This window comes from Corythoichthys intestinalis, chromosome 3, assembly GCF_030265065.1.
Source record: "Corythoichthys intestinalis isolate RoL2023-P3 chromosome 3, ASM3026506v1, whole genome shotgun sequence".
NCBI classification, from domain to species: Eukaryota; Metazoa; Chordata; class Actinopteri; order Syngnathiformes; family Syngnathidae; genus Corythoichthys; species Corythoichthys intestinalis.
In genome coordinates this window covers 67,380,155-67,404,227 of record NC_080397.1, presented here as the reverse complement: position 1 = coordinate 67,404,227, position 24,073 = coordinate 67,380,155, and the positions used below count along the sequence as shown (strand labels likewise).

Here is a 24,073-nt window from a genome sequence, read left to right as displayed (position 1 = left end):
AGTCGCACCCAAGCGCCAGCAGAGGGCGGCAAAACTCCATAAAACACAACAAGTGAGCGTTTCACTGTGTACTGTCATTTAAATCTCTCTGAGCGGGGCATCTGCGTTAGTTGCGTCAAATATTTTAACGTCATTAATTTAAAAAAATAGCACCCATTAACGCGATAATTTTGACAGCCCTAGTTAAAATATTTGACGCAATTAACGCATGCAATGAATGACCCGCTGGCATATTGCCTCAAGCAGATTACAATGAGGCCGTTTATGGACATTAAGAGTGAAGAGAATGCCACCGGCCGCTTGGGGGCAGCGCCGTTCCATACTCATGTTATTTCTTCTATACGTGGGAGAATTAGTAGTTGTGAGACGTTTATGCTGTATTCACAATGCAATGCAAATTGCTATTTGTGCTCCTCACATATTTCGGTAAGTTTTCTTTCTTTTAGTGGCAATTATGTGTCTCTTGTTGTATTTTGGGTAAGATATGTACAGATACGTATATGTTATACAGTAAAGGCGAGTGGACACAGGCGTTCTTTGGACCGCGCCGTTTATTGGCATAAGCTTCGGCAACTCCTTCATAACAAACAAGTATCGTTTAGTGAAAGCACAACAAAAATAATATTCCTATCCCTCAAAAAAAAAAAAAAATAATGTTCACAAAAGGAAAAGCACTTCAGTCTATAGTAATGAGGCCCTATTCTGACACACAGTTAAACAACAATGCAAAATGAACTGGCATTCCAAATCAAAATAGCTATGCAAAATACACGTAAAACTTTTCACTCTATTTTTATTATTGTTATTTTTATTCTTATTATTATTATATTAACTCTACTTTTGATTGAAAATTTTACAAATTTTATTAAAACGCCAATGGGAAAACCCATGGGTTTTCCCAGTGTATCAAATACTTGTTCTCCCCACTGTATATATCCGTCATGAGTTTTATCTTTCCATTCCAACAATAATTTACATAAAAATATGGCATATTTTAGAGATGGTTTGAATTGCGATTAATTACGATTAATTAATTTTTAAGCTGTAATTAACTCAATTAAAAATTTTAATCGTTTGACAGCCCTATTATCAACTCATTTGCTCCCAAAAACGTATAAATATGTTCTATTTTGAAATGTTTCAGTGTCCCAAAAACATATTTATACGTCTTTTACATTTTTTTTTTCACAAGAGACATCTCTAGGTTCTGATGCAAGTTCGCTCCAAAGCACAACGCTCAAAATCCATTTTAAAGCAATAAAACTGGCCCCTGGAGGGCAGTCACGCATTTGGTAAGAACTCATATCGGATCATGAAAGGAAATGAAGAGAAATAGGAAGCGTGAGAAAAATGATGTAAAACACTTGGCACATGCCCTACAGAAGTTCCGTAGGTGAATTTTGTAATGACGTAGTGGTCACGACAAAAGAAAGATTAAAATGAGGGAAAAGTTTACCCCGGCTGTCGCGGCCACAACAGTGTCATCTCTCAGTTCAATAGTTTAGTTATGTGTAAATAAATTGTTACTTTGCTATCAAAAGCTCTATTTGTCTTGTTGTTTATGTTATTTTGTAGAAGGAAAACATTATTCAGATGTTTGGGATGTCACAAAAGCAAAAAATAGCTGTGTTCAAGTCAAAGTTATGTTTGAAATGTATGCTTTTACAAAAAGCTCAATTTGTTTTTTCATCAGAAATTGAAAATTGCTCTAACTAAGCTTATTTTCTAATGCTGATATCTAAAGAATGGAAAAAGATATGAACTAGAGATGTTCCCATCCGATATTTGGATCGGATCGGACGCCGATATGGGCAAAAAAATGCGCATCGGTATCGGATCGGAACACAGGAAAAATTCCGATCCAGACTTCCGTTCCAGTTTTTTTTTAAAGTCCGGTCTGGGTTTTCCAGCGCACCGATTTACATAATCCATTCCAGTTTTTGCTTCGGTGTCCCTAAATTCCGGTCCGCATTTTATGGCACACCTTCAACACACTACATTTACATTACCGTCTCCCAATTTACCGAGAGACTTTATCGGTAAAAATGTCAGCTGTGTGGGATCATTTCACCTTAAAGGACGACAAAGACGAAGAGGCTGAGAGCAACATATGCCACAATAAAGTCAAGCGTAGAGGTAAAGCTGTAAGAAGTTTTAATGCAACCGACCTAATCAAGCATTTAGCGAAATACCAACACAAACAATATGAGGAGTATGTTAAGAAAACCGAAGACAAAAAGAAAGGTCCTACGCAACTAACACTGGCAGAAACTTTTGCTATGTGTGACAAACTGGCACTCGACAGTCCCAAAGCCCAGGGAATAACAAGAGTCATTGCCGAAGAATTCATTCTGGATGACGAGCCATTATCTCACGTGAGTAAAGACGCAACATCCAACACGCGATTCGGCCGCTGAAGATTCGAGAACGATTCGCAAACATCCAAATTCCGATTATTGAAATATGTCAAGTAAAGCGGAACTAATACACAGCGCGGTCTTCGGGACGCAATGAGAAACTGACCGCATTGTGTCCCGAAAGTAAACATAACTTGTCTTAGACCCGGGTAATGCCAATGCTCAACTCACGGCTTTAGCTCAACTCATGCCGCTGGATAAAAAACACAAGAATACCTGACTGCTTCTGAAAGCCGCAACAAACTACGTCAACGTCGTTTTACTGGAGATAATAGATATCATATGTATATAGAACCAGATGCTACACGACAGACTCGACTGCGTTAGCAACATTGAAGTATTGAAAACCAGATGCGTTAGTAAACAGCCACCATCTTAAAGCAGAAGACTTCCCTAGTAGGCTGTTGTGAACCTTCCAAGCAAACCTAATTAACTTTTTATCTAAAATACTCCTAAATCGGCAAAATCTTGACTTGAATCTATCTTCAAAACAGTTTTAAAACTTTCACATGTCGAAAGTAGACAGAAGGGAAATTATGGAATAACGGGAGCAATTTTAACAACTTGAACAGTTAATTCACAAAATTAAATGAATTGAATGTAGTTTAAAGCTGCTGATACAGAATGGGGACTTGAGTATTTTATTTACCGTTTTAAAATGTTAACTTGATACTGAAATAGTCGTTTATTTAAACCTGAGGGGCTTTTTATACAATTTTTGTAACTAATGCACGAAACATTGAAAGCATCTAATAGCTTGAGGGATTTGTGGGATTTTCCACTGAGGTTGTTGGTGTGTTTTGATTTTTCAAGACAGTTTACAATATTATTTGCACGTTTTACTGACTGACTAGGCCATTTCTGTTTGTTATTTATAATGTTTTGTGTTTGTCACTGAATAAACAGGTCAGTTTCTTGTTACCAACCGTTGTGTGTTATTCAAACTCACCTAATTCAGCTGGCTAGTTGTTATCAAGGGTACTAAAACCTTTTTTAACATGAGTCTGACAACTGAGGAAGGAGGCCAAATAACTTTAAACTTTACACATGCTCAGATAGGTCGGTATCGGCCAGTATCGGTATTGGATCGGAAGTGCAAAAACCTGGATCGGGACATCCCTAATAGGAACTAACGTTTTTTTTTTTCCTGCTGAAAGAAGAGAGTCTAATATTTCTTATCCATGTTTAAATGGCAATAGAACAGAATTTTCTGTGGGCCTTGCAAAATCCAGTAAAACGGGGGGAGCGGAGGAGGTTGCTCTGGTGAAAATGGCTGGGAGTGAATGAAAAAAAAATAATAATAAAGTTTTATTAAGTAATTGGAAGGGCGCTAGGACCTCGGGAAAAACCTGGCAGGCGCAAGGGCCACAGGGGAAGCGTTAAAAAGAGCAACCAGTAAGGGGCGCTCACATATTTTCCATTGGCAACATTCAGGACACTAGGACAGGTGCGGCAGTGGAGAACGTCTGACAAATTTGATAATGCGTGTGGCAGTCGGCTGAAATAATAGCGATGCATCTGGTGCGGTACGGTGGTGCGGACAGAGATTAAATGCTTCAATCTGTTGCTACACACTTAATTTTGTTTTATTTTAATTTTTCCTGTACAGCTGAAACAAGAAAAAAAACAACGTCCATCTCGCATTGCTGCACACAGACGGCTCATTTCTTATATGCTCTAAAATGTGAATTCTTATATAATTATATCAATAAACAAATACACATTTTTGTGACAAAACATTTAACTTCTGGATTTTAGACACTACTAGAAGTCACTCGTCGTCCGCTCGCCATTACGAACACATCTAGTCATACATAAACATTAGGGGTGTCAAACGATTAAAATTTTTAATCGAGTTAATTACAGCTTAAAAATTAATCGTAATTAATCGCAATTCAAACCATCTATAAAATATGCCATATTTTTCTGTAAATTATTGTTGGAATGGAAAGATAAGACACAAGATGGATATATACATTTAACATACGGTACATAAGTACTGTATTTATTTATTATAACAATAAATCAACAAGACGGCATTAACATTCTGTTAAAGCGATCCATGGATAGAAAGACTTGTAGTTCTTAAAAGGTAAATGTTAGTCCAAGTTATAGAAATTTTATATTAAAACCCCTCTTCATGTTATCGTTTTAATAAAATTTGTAAAAATTTCAATCAAAAAATAAACTAGTAACTCGGCATTGTTGCTGTCAATAATTACTTACACAATCCTCATGGGTGCTGAAACCTATAAAAGCAGTCACACCCAAGCGCCAGCAGAGGGCGGCAAAACTCCGAAAAACACAACAAGTACAGCTTTGACTTTGCTGTCATTTTAATCTGTTTGAGCGGGGCATTTGTGCGTTAATTGTGTCAAAGATTTTAACGTGATTAATTTAAAAAATGAATTACCGCCCATTAACGCGATAATTTTGACAGCCCTAATAAACATACTTAACGATTAACATATTTCTGAACTATATTAACACACAGTACACATCACAATCATCCTAAAATAAAACATTCTGCTAATAAACACAGTCAAATGATACTTTTTCCCACCTAACACAAGAAAAAAATGCATTTTTATTTTAAATTGCCTTTCAAAATGACATATCTGTTCTATTTGTTAGATTTCATCAAGTAAATTTCCCCCCAAAAATGCGACTTATACTCCGGTGCGACTTACCGTAATTTTTGCACTATAAGGCGTGCCTGATTATGAGCCGCTACCCACCAAATTTGGCACGAAAATGGCATTTGTTCATAGATAAGCCGCACTGGACTGTAAGCCGCAGCTGTCCTCATTGTATTATGGGATACAGCACTTCTTTTGACAGTGGCATCATACGACTGTCATAAGACCAAATGAACCACGACCATAAAGCTTTACAGCCAATTGGTTCATTGCTTCAAGAAGCTTCATTTGGTCATCACTGCTCCCTTGGGGTAGACAGCCCACCTCTGCTGCCACCTGCAGTTAGCACTGTTGTCTTCCAACATTCCTCTTAGCATGCACTGCAGTGCTACAGATGTACATAACAATCAAAATTCATGTTCTGTGCTAATTATTTCTTCCTGTTCCAGTTGCTTCATTATTTGCTAGTTATGGTATTTGGTAACACTTTATTTGACAGTGGAGCCATCAGAATGTCATTAGACAATCATAATTATGACATAACACTGTCATGAGCATTTATGAAGGCTTATAACAGATGTCATTTAGTGTTAACCGGCAAATTATCTCACTTTTGCATGGATGTAAAAGATCCAAGCTGGACATAAATGGTGTTAGCGACATAATTTGCTGGATGACACTTAATAACATAAGCATTCAGTAACGCCCATGATAGAGTCATGTCATTATTATTACCGTCTTATGATAATGTTATGAAACCGCTGTCAAATAAAGTGTTACCTATTAACCCAAATAAATCAACAAATAGGCCGCACTTGACTATAGACCCTACTCACCTACGTCACAAAATAACGTGTCGCTGTATCCGGCCGCCATATTGTCCGGCATTTTTTTTAGCCCTATTCTCAATGGTTTCAATTAGTCGTGCAATTTATGGAGCAATTCATGGAAGCCCCAGTGTTATCTGACGCTGTAAACTCATTGGATGCGTTGCATAAAAGGCGTTATGTGGAAAAGCTTCAGTTTATCCATTCGCCAGATCCATATTTGATGCCTAACTCGATGTTTTTCGACCCGCTGTCTTCACCGTCTCTGCCTGACATCTGCTACCCTGATATTTACAACTATCTTGTCCACACAAAATCAGCCTATTCTCACGAAAGTTTGAAAAACTTTAAGAGCTTGGAGGCTTATAAATACTTCGTTGCTGGATGGGTGAAACAGGTCCTCGTCCATGAAAATTCGGCAGGAATCGATCTTGGTGGGTGAGTTACAAAATTTTCAATGCAAAATCTTTTGTTCTTGCTAATATCCACTGTCAAGTCTAATGTATTTCATGTCATTTGTCAATGGAGCTAGGGCTTTTAATGTTTATATGGTTTAGCGATAGCACTCTCACTACATACATATATAATATTTAATAAATATGAAGTGTGATAGCACTACTCCAGATTGTCCCTAGTTGAATTTATTTTTTGGCTTTTGAACTCAATAGTGAAATTGTAAATTAATTGTATGACAACTGTCTTATTATCCCCTTACAATTATATATTTTCAGGTAGTTAATTCACAACGTCTGAGTGTATGTTGTCGGCGATTAGCCTAGCAATGATCTTAATTGTGGTTGTCAGCCCAAAACCCTCTAAATATATATTAAATGCATCTTAACAGATATAAAATGACTACTACATAATCTGTGGTAATCGTTTGGAGCCCAGTTTTCTCGTCGAATTGCAGCAACCCATCTCGCTCTCCTCTCCGGGTCTCTCGGAATCCGGTAGAACTTCAAGTCTCTCCGTCTATCTTCTCTGTTATTGCAACCGACCGCCACACACGCCTTTACCATTGTGATAATTAATGTTAATGAGCAGAAAAACACGCCATAATAGGAGGAATTTACGTAGCGGTAATGCATCAACAGTGACGAGTTGACAGACAATATGGCGCGGGGGCAGTGGTTGTGATGTCATGTGAGTAGGGTCTATAAGCCTCAGGATTCAAAATAAAGGAAAAAAGTAGCGGCTTATAGTCCAAAAATTACGGTATTTTTTTTTTTTCTCTCTCTTCATTGCACATTTTTGGGCTGGTGCGACTTCTGGTCCGAAAAATACGGTAATCTGTAAAAAATTGTAGTGGTCTTGTACATACCTGCGGATATGTTTCAAGGCATTTTCCCTTTTTAGGTACTTGATATTCTCTCGGATGGCGGATCGAATGCCATCTTCTTTGGACCAGTGTCTTTCAAGCCACTCAACTACTGCTTGGTTGTTATCCCACAGATATGCCTGGAGGGGGAATCAAAAGCTTAACATGGTTGAGGATTTTTACTAGGCAAGACTAAAAAAAATGAGTAAAAACATGTTTTATGTCAGGATTACATACAGTTCTGTTTGATGGAACGTGGTTTTTAAAAAAGTGTCATGCTTGCTGAATCCACAAACCTTGACTGTTCCCTCAGTTTCAACAAACCAACGACGCAGCATGGACTGCATGTGTCCGTCACTGAGGTCTTTGTTGGCCTTGAGAATTTCGTACTTCACCACCTGCTCCAAAAGGAGTCGACGGAGACGCCAGTAGAAAAAGGGCCGTGCGTTTTTCCAGTCTAAAATATCCTACAAGAGTGCATTAAAAAAAAAAAAAAAATCATTTCGCACTAGCACACCTCATCAGGTACACTATATATTACTTTGTTTCATTAAAAAAAAAAAAAAAAAAAAAAAAACTGCTGTAGACTGTGCAGGTACAACTAAGAAAGTTGAGTGAAATTAATTCACAATTGTGGCCTTTCATTAAATACAGTGTGTAATGTAGTGCACACTCACAGTGATAACACCTTTCTCCTGCATTCTGCCAGGGGTATCGTGAAGATCCACAAACTGCACTGCCACCTGGTGGTAGATGGGCAAAAGGAATTCTTCCCTTGCTTTGAGCTTTGCCTCCAGCTCTCTACATTGTTTCTCAGGAAGATCTAAAGAAGCTAAAGAGTACGGAATTGATCAAGGAAATGGGGAGAGAATGTATTCTCATTTGTGTGACATTAAAAAAGGATCACTTACCAAGCTTCTCAACCAGACCAGCATAGACGGAGTCTAGTCTTCTCATGGTTTTTAGCAGGTCCTTTTTCCTGAATTTGATCTCCACTGTTCCCTCAGCTTCTAGAACACCACCTCTGGATGGAAACAAGGACATTTAATGTGCGACAGGATGATGACTTAACATCCAAATCCTTCTCACACCTGCTCTCTCTGTCAGCATAGAGCTCCATACACAGAGGGTTAATAGTAGGGTCAATAACAACCCAGGACCCCCCTCTCAGTTCAGCATGTGGTGGAATGTACACCAGCACAGGCTGGTGGAAGCCATGAAGTGCATCCACAATGTAAGCTCCAAACTTTAATACCTGGTCATACATATCTGGGGGACAAAATAACAGAAGCAATAAATCATTGACTATTTGAACCATGCTTTTCACATTATACAATGTCTTTGTAACGTCCATCCTTCACCTTTCATTCCACCAGAAAAGCCCCTCCAGTTGGCAAACACCATGAGCGGCAGTCGCTCACGGTTGAAGTCGCAAATCGCCTGGGCTGTTTTAAAGGCTGAATCTGGAAACCACACTTGTCCAGCCTGTTGCAGAACCTTGAATAAAACACATACATATCATCATCAAATGGACATCCTGTATGTGAAGTTGGTGGCGCGGAATGTCTGCAGCGGCCCGATGCTCACTCATTGAATGGAATTTCGTTGTCATCTTGTGAGAGCTGGTGTCAATGACAAATAAATCTCTAAATCTGAATCTATACTCCATATTCCTCAATCCCATATAATTTTTTTTTTATCCACATGGAGATTGCAAGTGTATGATCGCCAGTCTCACAATCAAATGACTCCTGGATGCCATGAATGCAGCACGCAGTGACATCACAGCAGATGCCTGCAGAGGCTGGGTAAGGCATTGAAGAAGATTCTCTCCACGCTGTATAGCAGTTGTCTCCAAACTATTCCACATAGGGGCGCAGTGGGTGCAGGATTTTACTCCAATAAAACAAGATTACACATTTTCTCCAATCTGGTGTTTTATAAGTGTAATCAGCAGTGTTGTTAATAACGGCGTTACTAACGGCGTTATTCTTTTCAATAGTGGGTATTCTAATTAATTACTTTTCTCATCTTAGCAACGCAGTTACCGTTACTGAGGACGGAAAGGCATGCGTTACTATGCGTTACTTTATTGGTCGAAAAGTCTGAGGGAGACGGACTCACCGATACGACAGAGCAGAGCAGGAGTGGGGAGGAGGCTAGAAAGTTGTGACGCCGAGCAAACGCGATGCTAGGTAGCTCCAATAATACATGTTGTAGCCGATAGCCTACAAACTACGCCCGCATGTTATGGTAGATATGGTAGACATGGTAGATATCACATGTACTGTATATAGATATAACTAGATGCAAAATGACAGACATGGCACTAAATGCGTTAGTAGACAGCCGCCATCTTAAAGCCACTGTTGTGCATGAACGCGTTCAATGAACGATCGTTCATGAACACGTTCATATTTTGGGCGAACGTGAATTGAACGCATCATATTTCTGTCTCATGAACGTTACTGTGAACGCGCTCATTCTAGCGGTTGTGAACGGTGCTCATAACTTCGTTCATGAGTTCATCACATTTAGAGCCTTACCGACAAAACTGCATATAAAGCCATAGGCTAAAAACACACAATAAATTTTTTTACCTTAATAGCGGAACATTATCCAACATGGCAACCCAAGCTGCCTGTCACGGCCGTATTGTTTAAGCAAATACGTCATCATAACAAGAGCAGCATGGACACAGAAGCTGGCAGCTCTCGAAACCCGGCCCGCTCAGAGCAGCTTTCTACACAGTACCAGCATTTAAAAGAGTTTTACAAAAAAGTCAGTACCGACCCGGATGGCAAAAATATAACGTTTACTTGTAAACTTTGTCCACCTGGATTGAAGAAGAAAGTCCGTACGTCGGTAATGTCTTTAGCCAACCTTAAACGGCACGTCGATATAAAGCATGCGACAAACCTAGCTAGGTATCTGCGACTGCGAGCATGTGCAATTAAGAAAGAGACGGCAACGGTTGGCCAGAGCAGTACCTCTGCCACCCAAATACCGCTAACAGCATACCAGAGTGGCCCCGTCTTCTGTCTCTCCCAGCCGCAGCTAGACAACCTAGTTCTGCAGTATACAGCAAGGTTTTGCTTATGCTTATGAAAATATACTGTAGATAAAAGCTGTAGAGCTGCTAATGTGTGGACTGAATGAGTGGCAGCAAAGCATTATGGAAATCCCAGTAGTCTGAAGGCTGCCCCCTCACTGCTAGTGTAAACCCTGGTTGGACAAGGATTTGAAATTGAATATGAAGATGAATCTGACACATAGTTTCAGTGTTAAAAAGGATACATGAATTGCTGTCTGTGGTTCTATATGGACACTGCCAATAATAGCTTGCAACAATTTTTGGCGAACAAAAAGAACTGAACTACAAAAGTTCATTTTTTGGAATCATGAACCTTAGTTCAAAATTTTGAATTATGAACTATGAACTGAACAGTTCATTTTAAAATTTGTGAACTGCAATATGAACTAGTTCATGTAGAAAATGAACTTTCCCAACACTGCTTAAAGCAGTAGACTTTTTAGGACGGCTCTGTTGTAGAGAACCTTCCTAGCGAACCTAAGTGACTTTTTATCTAAAATACTTCTAAATTGGCAAAATCTTGACTTGAATCTATCTTTAAATGATGAAACAGTTTTAAAACGTTCATATGTCAAAAGTAGAGAGAAGGGAACCAATGCAATAATGGGATCAATTTTAACAACTTTTAACAGTTGATTCAGGGTAAAGGGTAAATTAGGGTAAATAATTGGGCTCGGGCCAGTTGTACCAAATACCTTCACAAAAACCTTCACATAGTGTGGCCAATGTTTTTTTTTTTTTTTTTTTTTTTTTTTGGAGGGGAAAAAAAAAAAAGTATCACCAATTACTTTGCCAAATAATTAATTACTCTTACATTCAGGTAATCGAGTTACTAACGCAATTACTTTTTGGGAGAAGTAATTTGTAACTATAATTAATTACTTTTTTTCAGTAAGATTAACAACACTGGTAATCAGTTGATTGCAATCAGGTGCTGCTTGTTTTAGTAAAAACTAGGGCTGTCAAACGATTAAAATTTTTAATCAAGTTAATCACAGCTTAAAAATTAATTAATCGCAATTCAAACCATTGATAAAATATGCCATATTTTTCTGTAAATTGTTGTTGGAATGGATAGATAAGACACAAGATGGGTATATACATTCAACATACGGTACATAAGTACTGTATTTGTTTATTATAACAATAAATCAACAAGATGGCATTAACATTAACATTCTGTTAAAGCGATCCATGGATAGAATGACTTGTAGTTCTTAAAAGATAAATGTTAGTACAAGTTATAGAAATTTTATATTAAAACCCCTCTTAATGTTTTCGTTTTAATAAAATTTGTAAAAATGTTAAATCAAAAAATAAACTAGCAGCTCGCCATTGTTGATGTCAATAATTACACAATGCTCATGGTGCTTAAACCCATAAAATCAGTCGCACCCAAGCACCAGCAGAGGGAGACAAAACACCAAAAAAAACAAGTAAAAAGTGGACATGACACTGTGCTGTCATTTTAACCTGTTTGAGCGGGGCATGTGCGTTAATTGTGTCAAATATTTTAACGTGATTCATTTAAAAAATTAATTACCGCCCGTTAACGCGATAATTTTGACAGCCCTAGTAGAAACCACATTGGTTAAAAGGTCTGTGCTTGATCGGTATGAACAAAAACCAGGGCCCACAGCAGCCCTGGAGGACCGGTTTGGAGACCCCTACTGTATAGAAAGAGAGGACATCTGTTGTGACGTGGATGAAAATTTGTGGCCAAACAGAGAGGAACTTCAAGATGTGTAGAAAGAATAGGTGAATAATCCTGACAGCATTTGAAGTTTAGTTGCGCCAATTGTCTTATGTTCACATTTCTTATTTTGCTTTTATTTCATATTCTTTGTGATAATCAGTGCTGTCTTTTGCTTTTTGTATTGCAATGCCGTGGTCTGTAAAGGTTGTGAAAACAGTAAACGTGTAAACTGAATCCTGTCAAGTCTCTTGCAATCAATCTCCCACACAAAGATGTAACTTGCAATTTCATTCAAAAGACATTCTGACAGCACTTTCATGTTCATTGACACAGAAATTTAATTTTGAGCGATAGATGAAGTATTTTGCACAGAAAACTGGCTTTTGCAGGTAATCTATGTTGTTTTGCTACTTGTGTGACATGTTCTGAGGATTGAACAAGTACCGTACTTTTGAGAATTTCAATTCTGATCTAAGAAACGTACCAATGCAATTGAGAAAAACATTGAAAATATAAAAAAAAACAAAAAAAAATTAAATTCTGTATTCCTCAGTCTTTTGTTGAGTACTACAGAAACTGTATTTAAATCTAATTTTAGCCAAAAAAATATTAAGTCCATGCACATGATTTTATTTTGTAGGCGACACAAAATGACTTTATCTAATCTGCCACCTGTGACACAGATAATTAATAGTACAGTACAGTTATCCCTCGTTTTTCGCAGTTAATAGGGACCAGATTCCGCCGCGATAGGTGAAAAACGGCAAAGTAAAATTGTTTTAGTTTTTTCTTGTGTGTGTTAATGTATTTAGTCAGATATAGCATTGGAAAGAAGATACATCTAAGACATGTGTTTACACTTTTCTCCCCAAGTATAATAAAAAAAAAATCTTATGTATATACATATGTTTTTTAAGCACTAAGTTTTAAACATGTTACTGTCCCACCTAATTATTTTCAAACAAGAATAAAGAAGAAAAATGCTTGTCTATTAAATGCTTCATTGTGTGAGTCCACTCAAATCCGCTCAAGTGGCTCACTTACAATGAGTTGCCACAGCAACTGTTTAACAAGTTAAACGATGATTGACGCATGCGGCCCTTTGAAATTTCGGCTTCCAAGCATCTCTGGCAAGATCATATCATCTGTCAATCATCGTTAACTTTAATAAGCAACTCCAGTGCACTGCCTGACCAAGAAAAGCAGCAAAGGGAGTGAGACTACGTGATCGGGGCAGCTCATCTTTATTTATTTATTTTTAGTTTTTAAAAAATCAGCGATGGACTGAGAGCGCGACGTTTGAAGCGCAAAGTGGCAAGGGATTACTGTAATGCTGTGATTGGTGAGTGTACATGTTCTATAGATGGATACTCACTTTTGATTCTGAATCTAAGTTGGCAGGATCAGCTGGGATGGTTAACTCAACAGTCCGTGTTTCTACAGCAATTACACCAAGAGGGATCCCTCCTAATCTGTATGATTTCAGCCAGTAATTAAATTATGATGGTACAGTATTTCATGCATTACCACAAGATATTTACCGAGCTCTGCCTACTACAACTGTCTGAGCCCAGGAGCCCATGATCTCCATGAAGGAGCCGTGGTCGAAGAATCCACTCTGCCAGGAACCTCTCACTGCTACGAATAGTTTAGACAAAGACGGATATATGTATATCATTAACCAATAACCAGGGGTTGTTTTACTTCATATCTATAGTACTCACTGGGGTGGGGTCTCCCAACCAGCATCCAACGGGGGTCATATGGTGCTTTGGTAGGAGTGAACTCGATCTCTCTATCAACTGGATCTGATGTTGGTACAACGGGCACAGGGGAGTGTTTGCTCTGTCAGAAGAAATAATCCTTTATTAGTAACAAAAGAAAAATACTGTAGAAATGAAAGCCCCTGTACCACCTAGTCGAACCTTTGGCATGTAGGAAAGCCACTGGAGAATGGTGAAGACCCCTTCAAAATCATCTGGCACAGTAGTGTGTGTGACTCCATTGTTGTGCATGATCTGGATGCCACCCAGCTGGTTGTTGGAGGTATAGACCTCTCTGCCCAGAACCTGCAAATAACAGGGCCAAATGATTCTCAAACATTCTACAGCAAGTACCACCTCTGAAAATACTTGACTATAAGAGTCCTATGATTAGGGCCATCATCAAAGCTCCCATTGAAGGCGTTAGACATCCAATCCACTTAGACTCACTGGCAGCAAATGATCGCTCCCAGTTGAAATGAACTGGACATCTAGTACAAACAATTGCAGCCAATGAGATTAAAAAAAAAAAAAAAATCTAGAAAATGCTATTTCTGCAGAAATTGCGATGGTAGGTTTGCTTTTGCAGGCCCCTCGGGTCACTTCCTGTTGATTAGGGGACATTTCCGGGTCACTTCCTGTTGATATCAAGTAACTTCCTATTGATTTGGAGACATCATATGGTCACTTCCTCTTGATAGCAGCTCATTTCCTCTTGATATTTTGACGTACATGGCCACCAATGGCATCGTCTTACATATGCGTCAATGGAATCCAAAAACATCAAACTTCAAACAACACATTTCATCAATGTAATCGACATATATGGGCGTCAATTGCAATGACGTACATGGCCATCAAAAGCATGGACATACATGCTAGTCAATGGCATGGACGTACATTAGTGGCTGTCAAAATTATCGCGTTAACGGGCTGTAATTAATTCTTTTAATTAATCATGTTAAAAAATTTGATGCAATTAACGCACATGCCCCGCTCAAACAGATTAAAATGACAGCAGTGTCATGTCCACTTGTTACTTGTGTTTTTTGTCTCCCTCTGCTGGCACTTTGATGCGACTGATTTTATGCACCATGAGCATTGTGTAATTATTGACATCAACAATGGCGAGCTACTAGTTTATTTTTTGATTGAAAATTTTACAAATTTTATCAAAATGAAAACATTAAGAGGGGTTTTAATATAAAATTTCTATAACTTGTACTAACATTTATCTTTTAAGAACTACAAGTCTTTCTATCCATGGATCGCTTTAACAGAATGTTAATGTTAATGCCATCTTGTTGATTTATTGTTATAATAAACAAATACAGTACCTATGTACAGTATGTTGAATGTATATATCAGTCTTGTGTCTTATCTTTCCATTCCAACAATAACTTACAGAAAAATATGGCATATTTTATAGATGGTTTGAATTGCGATTCATTACGATTAATTAATTTTAAAGATGTGATTAACTCGATTAAAAATTTCAATCGTTTGACAGCCCTAATTTTTTTATGTTTCTTATCAGATTACTCGATTATTCGTACTAACTAGTTCATCGATTAATCGACTAGTAAAATAATCGATAGCTGCAGCCCTAGAATTAACTAAACTGTGCAAAAGCCCAGCAAAATGCATCTTGGGAAGTGTCATTGCATTTCATGTTCTCATGCGTTGAAGACAGATTACATTAATTAATATTTAAAAAAAAAAAAAAAAAAAAAAAAAAAGAGAAAAAAAAAGCATGCTTAACAAACCTTGTTCAACGCACTTGCCCCTGTCAGGATGATGTGCGAGTTCTCCACTTGGATCACTCTCTGGCCCAATCGTACTAAATATGCCCCAATTCCGATAGCACGACAGGTCACCTAGAACAGCACAAACGTATCAAAAACGGGTTAAGCGAAATGTTGTTGACATCACAGTTAAAGGGATCCTCTATTTCTAAGACAAGTAATTCTTAAAAGATAAATTTTAGTATAAGTTATAATAATTTGATATTAAAACCCCTCTTAATATTTTTGTTTTAATAAAGTTTGTAAAATTATTTTAAGTTATAGGTCGCCATTCTTGATACGTCACAGTGCGGGACGTCACCCGGCCCGTTGCCGAAATTCCAGCGTGTCATTCGTTAGCTTTCCCAACATGTCGTCAGTTCTACCCTTCCTATTTGAACCAGATCTGAAAAGTGAAGAGCAAGACAGCACTGTCGGTCGTTCAGGGAAAAATGCGTGCACCAAATACCTAATAAGACAAAAGTTGGGCAAACTGGTGATGCGAGAGAGTGCTGTTGTTGGGAACTCCGGTTGGGAGCGAGAGTGTATGCTGTCCGGTTTTATTAGCAGATATTCAAGGTAAGCATATTGCATTTTCAAACTTTCCCCAATATAATTATGTAGATTGTTAGCATCCAGAGCTGCCGTGTGCTTTACATACAGTACAGGCCAAAGAGCACACCTTGTGTAATCCATGTCTTGTACATTGTAACGCGTGGTAGCTAGGATACGTGTATAAAAGTAACAAAAAGGGTAAAAGCTTCCACTTATGAACATTTATTCACAAAAAAATTATATTTCCACCTTGACCACTCTTCACTCGGGAGCTCAGCAGTACGCAAACACGCATTCCCTGATGAACTCCAACATTGTTGTAAAGGTCCACGTCAGAGTCACTGTCGTCACTGTAGCGTGCCATAGTGCTTTAATTATTTAGTATGATTTGGGGAAAACTCCCACGAAGAATAGTCGACAAAAAAGATAGCAATACTAATCCAAATCCGTGTTTTTTACTCACTCCAAGATCCAGGAATTAGACCGATCCCATGGCAATGTCGTAGCTGCAATCAGGCCGTCGATTCCACAAAATAGACTGATCCGAAATGCCGCTGTGGGACCGACGAATCAAAAAAAAAAAATGGACAGATCGGAAACCAATATTCCAGACGCGGTGGGACCGTCGGATCCAGAAAATAGACGAATCTCTTACTTGACTGAGGATCCAGGAAAAATGTTCGGGCGCCAGTTGTAACGTGTGGTGGGTAGGATACTACATACAGGGACCAAAAAGGGGTAGAAGCTTCCACTTATGCACATTTATTCACTAAAAATAATAATTCCACCTTGAACACTCACTTCAGTCCCCTTGTTTCAATTTGACTGGAAATTGCATCCAAAAGCAGCGCATCGTGGCATTTTACTTCGCGAGTTTAGGCAGCAATAAGCAATTGTTGAACACGCTACACATTTGGAAAGATCCCAATGACGTCATCACTGCGAGCCCGCAAACCATAGCGCCAACTAACGGTCAAAATTTGGACTAAATATTATAAAATATAGCCATTGATTTAACATTTTATGTGTTTCTAACAACATATTTTAGTACAAGAGAACAATTGGGGTTTATTAGAGCCTACATGTATTTAAGTTAGAGGATCACTTTAAAGATGTCAGCCATGACAACTTACCATACTAATGGTAATGATTTCTTCATACGCCTGAGAAGATTCTCCAGCAATAGTGCCTGAACCTCGCAAGTTCTCAACCCCGAGACCTTCATCCTTTCCGATGATGTCAGTAATTATGTACCTGGTAGTTGTGACAATGACATGAGCCACCAAAATTATAGAAAGATAACGAGCACTACAAATTACTCATTTTGTTTGTTATACCTGGATTCCCCTCCTTCTTCCACGTGGTGGCAGTGCACCGAATTGGTGGCACTGATACGCGTGTAGTCATGTGGTGTCAGGTAAAGATACTTAAAACCCTAAAAAGAGACATACACAATAGAAAATATTTGATTATGAAAAAAAAAATGGATTAAATTAGGTTCTCCCAGGTCGTAATCCCCCCGCCCCCCCACTCAAAAAAATGAATCAGGCAGGTTGTAAAGTTTACTAAAAGACAGTGTGCATTTTCAGCAAGAAACCATCATGTTTCCAAGGTGAGCATGATTGAATCATGCAGTCTGTACATAAACATGAACAGTGAATGAGGAGCTTGATTAGACATTGTTGATGCAACATAATGTTAATGTGTCTTTCCAACTACTCGCAATAGTGTCGTGATTTCTCGCGAGATTTAAAAGTAGGATTGCCAACTCCCTGAAAAAGTAATGGACACCTCATTGGTACTGTCACCATTTAATTGTTATTTTGTTTGTGAAAAGTGTTTTTTTTTTTTTTTTTTTTTTTTTTTTTAAATTAGATGGGGCTTTGCAAGGCACAGGCCCAGCTAGTAAAATTCCTCAACTTTACTTTTATTTCTTTCTTTCTTTCATAATCTTATTATCCACATTTTTTCGGCGCACTGGAGACTCCAAACCGTTTGACCGACCAGCACCGTTTGAATATCAAAATGACCAGAATTCCATTCATTTTTAATGGCAAACATTTTCCCTTCATTTTCAAAAACAGGAAAAAATAGGTGGTTGTGATTTTTGACCACTTACCATTACAGCCCATTGACATTGAAGTGGCGCCTAAGTAAGTCAGTACCACTGACAGCTATGTAACGTCCATGCCATTGACTATCATGAATGTCGCCACTATTGATGCCAATGTACTGGATTCCAGTGAGGCATACATAAATTGATGCCATTGCCATTTACGTTAAAATTAGGGGCTGTCAAACGATTACAATTTTTAATCGAGTTAATCACAGCTTAGAAATTAATTCATCGTAATTAATCGCAGTTCAAACCATCTCTAAAATATGCCATATTTTTCTGTAAATTATTGTTGGAATGGAAAGATAAGACAATACGGATATACACATTCAACATACTGTACATAAGTACTGTATTTGTTTATTATAACAATAAATCCACATGATGGCATTAACATTATTAACATTCTTCCTGTGAAAGGGATCCACGGATAGATTGTTGAAGGATAGATGTGAGTTTGTATATTGTGACTAAATATTGCCTCGTAGTGTATTTGTTGAGCTTTCAGTAAGAGTGACAAAACGGTTCTGCCCAAATGCATGATGGGAAGTGGGTAACCATGACTGTGTGTAGCGGCTGCAAATACTATATTATGTACAATGTAGTGCAGACATGTCCAAAGTCTGGCCCAGGGGCCAAATGTGGCCCATGGTCAAATTTCATCTGGCCCCCAGCCTCTGTCATAAAATCAATTACGTCTGGCCCGCACACCGTATTGGCCAGAATTTAAGACGGTGTTTTTTGCATTGAAATAAGACTGAAAGAGAGGGGGTCTTCTTATGTTCGCGGTCTAGACATTATACCCATTTACGACGCTAGATGGCACCAGATATCATTGAAGCGATGTTCTGTCATGACAGATCTCAGCTACTTTTAAGTTTAACCAGTTTGCATTATTTTATTACAATGTTTTTCCTTATTCAGATTTGTTTTAAGACTACAGTTACAGTTAGACTTCACTTTGATGGTTAATGCAGTTATTGCAATTTTGTTGTTTTATCACAATAGATTGGTTTATTTACATTTCAAAAACCAGAAGAAATTCATTTACAAATGTGATTGCACTTTAGTTTACACATTTAAATGTTCAGATATTAAGATTTGAATGACACAAAATAACATGCTTTTTCTCTCAAATATATTGTTATAATCATTTGTTTCAGATGTACTGTAATTATTTTCTGAATAAAAATTAATTTGGCGTTTTTTTTCAAACTTGAGTCTTGAAAAAGAGGGGGTCGTCTTGTAATCAGGGCCGTCTCATATTCGGGCCAATACGGTAAATTGGTCAGCAGTGCTGCTACCAGCATATGAAGTAGCTTACACACTAAATGCTGCTCCTCATTTACCCACTAAAAGGCAGCAGCACTCTAAGCAACATTACCCCGTGTGACCCTTCCAATTTTCTAAAATGGCGACAATCAACAAAAAAAAAAAAAGTTGACTGCGACACTGACGCTTCAAGGATAGGTGGAAATTGGACTATTTCTTAACTAATATATGCAACAACTTGGTGTGCCTCATTTGCAAAGAGACAGTAGCTGTTTTTTATAAGTTCAATGTGAGGCAATAATACCAAACAAGACACGCTGACATGTACGACGAGATTATAGGGAAGATACGCAGCGAGAAATTGAAGCAACTTGAAGCTAGTTAATTTCACAGCAGCAGTATTTCGCAAGAGCCCGAGAGTCAAAAGAGAACGCCACAAAGGCTAGTTGCGAGATTATTGAAATTATTAATTTAAAAAAATAAATAAAGAAAATGTGACACACAGAATGGCTTGCTAAAATTTGCTTAAATATATTGTTCTACGTAAAGGACGTCATCCAAGGTCGGCCCCCCACATTTTTACCACACCAAATCTGGCCCCCTTTGCAAAAAGTTTGGACACCCCTGATGTAGGGTGTTAAGAAAAAGAGCAATTCCTGTTAGTCTTCCCCACGTTGCTCGCCTCAATAGTTAGTATTGTTGTGGAAGACATGTCAACGCTCTAGATAAATAAAAGCATGGTCCAAATGAATGCCTGCAACCACTCCACTCACCGGTCACTGCCTCTTAACTCTATATATGCATAGAACGGCGCCATTGTAGTCTGTTTGCGGCAATGCATGAGTGGGTTGCTCCGTGCATGGGTTAAATATTTTAACATGATTAATTAAAAAATGTGATTACAGCCCGTCAACGCGATAAATTTGACAGCTCTAGTTGTGCCTTATGTTGGTTCAACATGTGTGTGTTATGTTAAAAGAACACAATTGCTTAATATTGAAGGAAAGCAATTTAATCAGGTGCAAACTATGTATTTCTTTAATGTCGGTTCAACATGTACTTTGGGGCGAACATGAGTGCCTTATGGTGGCTCAAGAAGAGTGCGTTATGTACGCCCAACATAAGTGCCTAATGTTGGCGAGACATGTGTGCTTTATGTTAAAAGGACACAATTGCTAAATGCTCAAGGAAAGCAATATTATCAGGTGCAAATTCTTTCCATAATTTTTTTACGTCAGTTCAACACCCCATTTTTTTGAGTGTATAAGGAAAAATCAATAAATCGTTTCCTAACCAGCGGGCCCTCACCTTGTATGGATCAGAGGGGTCAATCCATGCGACCTGGAACATGTGTCGGATCTCCTCAGCAAGACCAATGCGCGCGCCGCTATTGGCAGCAATGTAAATGCGAGGGATTCCCTCAGCTCTCGCCAACTCGGAAGCCCTGAGGAACAACTCATCTTCCTGCGGTCCAAAAGACCCAATCATGTGGGTGATGTCGTTGCAGATCACAACAATGTCTCGACCGTCTGGATATTCTGGAGTTTTCATCTTCATCTTGAACGCAACTATTCCGACCTGATAAAGAGGCGTAAGTTAAAGTAATGACACGGGCAAGCAGTAATAAATACAATATTACAAATGGGTCATTCCTGAATTGGAGGACATTTTACATCCAATATATAATCCACATACAAACATGCAGTTTCTTAGTAAATTTACTTTTCCTAAAGGAAAAGAACAGTGCCGCAAGTAGTGGGTGCTGCAGCACCCCAAGGTGTTGGGGAGGGGAAAAAAAGGGGTTTTGGTAGATATGTACATTTTTTTTTGTGTTAAAAAGATATAATAAAACATTTAAACAAAATAAATAAACTAGGGCTGTCAAACAATTAAAATTTTTAATCGAGTTAATTACAGCTTAAAAATTAAGTAATCGTAATTAATCGCAATTCAAACCATCTATAAAATATGCCATATTTTTCTGTAAATTATTGTTGGAATGGAAAGATAAAACACAAGAAGGATATATACATTCAACACACAGTACATAAGGACTGTATTTGTTTATTATAACAATAAATCAACAAGATGGCATTAACGTTATTAACATTCTGTTAAAGCGATCCGAATAGAAAGACTTGAAGTTCTTAAAAGAAAAATGTTAGTACAAGTTATAGAAATTTTATATTAAAATGTTTTCGTTTTAATAAAATTTGTAAAATTTTCAATCAAAAAATAAACCCGCCAATGTTGATGTCAGTAATTACTTACACAATGCTCATGGGTGCTGAAGCCTATAAAATCAGTCGCACCCAAGCACCAGCAGAGGGCAGAAAAACTCCATAAAACACAACAAGTGAGCGTTTCACTGTACTGTCATTTAAATCTGTCTGAACGGGGCATCTGCGTTAATTGCGTCAAATATTTTAACGTGATTAATTTTAAAAATTAATTAACGCCCGTTAACGCGATAATTTTGACAGCCCTAAAATAAATAAAACATATTGAGACAGTAGCGTACTTAACTTTGAGGATTAAAGCCATAAACTTAGCAAAAAGTATGGAATCACCAGTCTCAGACGAGCACTCACTCAGACATTTTATTATGTAGAACAAACTCAGATAAAAATCTTGAAAAAATAATGAATTACTTCAAAAGTGCAACTCCTTGGCATTCAGAAACATTGTGGTAGTCAGTAAATGCTACTTTTATAGAGCAAAAGCAGGGAAATAAATATGGAATCACTCCATTTTGAGTAGAAAATACAGACACGCCCATTCAATTTCCTTTCCTTAATTGGGCCCCTGCCTCAGATTAGATCTGCTAGTTAGTCAGCAGTTAAAAACAGTGCAGTTATCATACCTTGGAGGGCTTCTGGACCAAGTGGATTCACAAGAATCATGGCTCCAACAAGAGAGATGTCTCTTGAGACCAAGGAGAGGATTATCAAACGTCTTGAAGAAGGTAACGTTACACGTACAAGATGTGGGCTGTTCAAAGTCAGCTGGACCAAGTACAAACAGCATGGCAAGGTTGTTAAAGTTAAGGGTACTGGTAGACCGAGGAAGACATCCAAACGTCATGACAAACAACTAAAAGCCATGTCTTGAAAACAGAAGATGTACAACAAGACAAATGAAGAAGAAATAGGAGGAAGATGGAGCCAAGGTATGTGACAGACCTGTGCAAAATCGCAAAAAGGAAATGGGATTTTCATACAGGAAAGCTAAAAGGAAACCATCATTGACACTTAAACAGAAAAGAACAAGACTGCAATGGGCTAAGGAGAGGCAACCATGGACTGTGAATGACTGGATGAAGGTTATTTTCAGTGACGAGTCAAGGATCTGCATTGGACAAGGTGATGATGCTGGAACTTTTGTTTGGTGCCGTTCCAGTGAGATTTACAAAGATGACTTCCTAAAGAAAACATAAAAATTCCCTCAGTCCTTGATGATATGGTGCTGCATGTCAGGCAAAGGCACCGGGGAGATGGCTGTGGTTAAATCTTCAATAAATGCACAAGTTTACATTGAAATTTTAGACAGCTTTCTCATCCCTTCAATTGAAAATATGTTTGTCATTTTCCAAGATGACAATGCATCATGCCACAGAACTAAAACTGTTAAAGCATTCATTGGAGAAAGACTCATCCAGTCGATATCATGGCCTGCAAATAGCCCAGATCACAACCCTATTGAAAACCTGTGGTCGAAATTGAAAAAATGGTCCACAGCAAGGCTCCGACCTGCAAGGATGATCTGGCAACTGAAATCAAAGAGAGTTTGCACCAAATTGATGAAGAATACTCATCAAGTCCATGCCTCAGAGACTGCAAGCTGTCATGAAAGCCAGAGGTGGTGCTACTAAATACTAGAGATGTGTTTTAGCGGTTATTTCGTTGTTTGTTTCTCAGAATGGAGTGATTCCATATATATTTCCCTGCACTTGCTCTATAAAAGTGACATTTACTGACCACCCCAAAGTTTTTATTCATTTCTTTTAGTGTTTCTGAATGCGAAAGAGTTGCACTTTTGAACTAATTCATTATTTTTTCAAGCTTTTTATCAGAGTTTGTTCTACATGATAAAATGTCTGAGTGAGTGCTCGTCCCAGACTGGTGATACCATACTTTTTGCTAGGGGTTGTAATACATGGGCGCTTTCATTTCCAATACAAAAACGCCGACACACACTGTAGGTGAAATTGAATGCTGTCTTTGTAGTAGCCCATTAGTTGTACGTAAACTATCTAGTGATTATAGACCCCACTCACATGACGTCACAACCAAGCCTCCGCGCCATATTGTCCGTCAATTGTCAATATTGTCGTGTTTATGCATGACCGCTACGTAAATTCCTCCTATTATGGCGTGTTTTTCTGCTCGTTAACATTAATAATCAAAATGGTGAAGGTGTGTGTGGCGGCTGGTTGCTGTAACAGAGAAGATAGACGGAGAGACTTGAAGTTCTACCGTATTCCGAGAGACCCGGAGAGGAGAGCGAGATGGACTGCTGCAATTCGACGAGAAAACTGGGCACCAAACGATCACCACAGACTATGTAGTAGTCATTTTATACCTGGTAAGATG

General features: G+C 38.3%; 1 protein-coding gene across 2 annotated transcripts in view; it reads right to left on the bottom strand.

Moving 5' to 3' along the window:
- Positions 1–24,073, bottom strand: part of LOC130913089 (acetyl-CoA carboxylase-like) — a 100,284-nt gene that overhangs the window by 2,516 nt on the left and 73,695 nt on the right. For both annotated transcript variants that reach the window (XM_057831399.1, XM_057831400.1), the window contains 14 exons: positions 20,790–21,059; positions 17,431–17,528; positions 17,227–17,347; positions 15,521–15,631; positions 13,917–14,060; positions 13,716–13,836; positions 13,533–13,629; positions 13,367–13,463; positions 8,563–8,698; positions 8,293–8,470; positions 8,113–8,225; positions 7,879–8,033; positions 7,498–7,668; positions 7,205–7,341 (listed from right to left, as the gene is read on the bottom strand). In XM_057831399.1, coding sequence (XP_057687382.1) covers positions 7,205–7,341; positions 7,498–7,668; positions 7,879–8,033; positions 8,113–8,225; positions 8,293–8,470; positions 8,563–8,698; positions 13,367–13,463; positions 13,533–13,629; positions 13,716–13,836; positions 13,917–14,060; positions 15,521–15,631; positions 17,227–17,347; positions 17,431–17,528; positions 20,790–21,059 — 1,949 coding nt within the window. The remainder of the gene's footprint in view (positions 1–7,204; positions 7,342–7,497; positions 7,669–7,878; positions 8,034–8,112; positions 8,226–8,292; positions 8,471–8,562; positions 8,699–13,366; positions 13,464–13,532; positions 13,630–13,715; positions 13,837–13,916; positions 14,061–15,520; positions 15,632–17,226; positions 17,348–17,430; positions 17,529–20,789; positions 21,060–24,073) is intronic.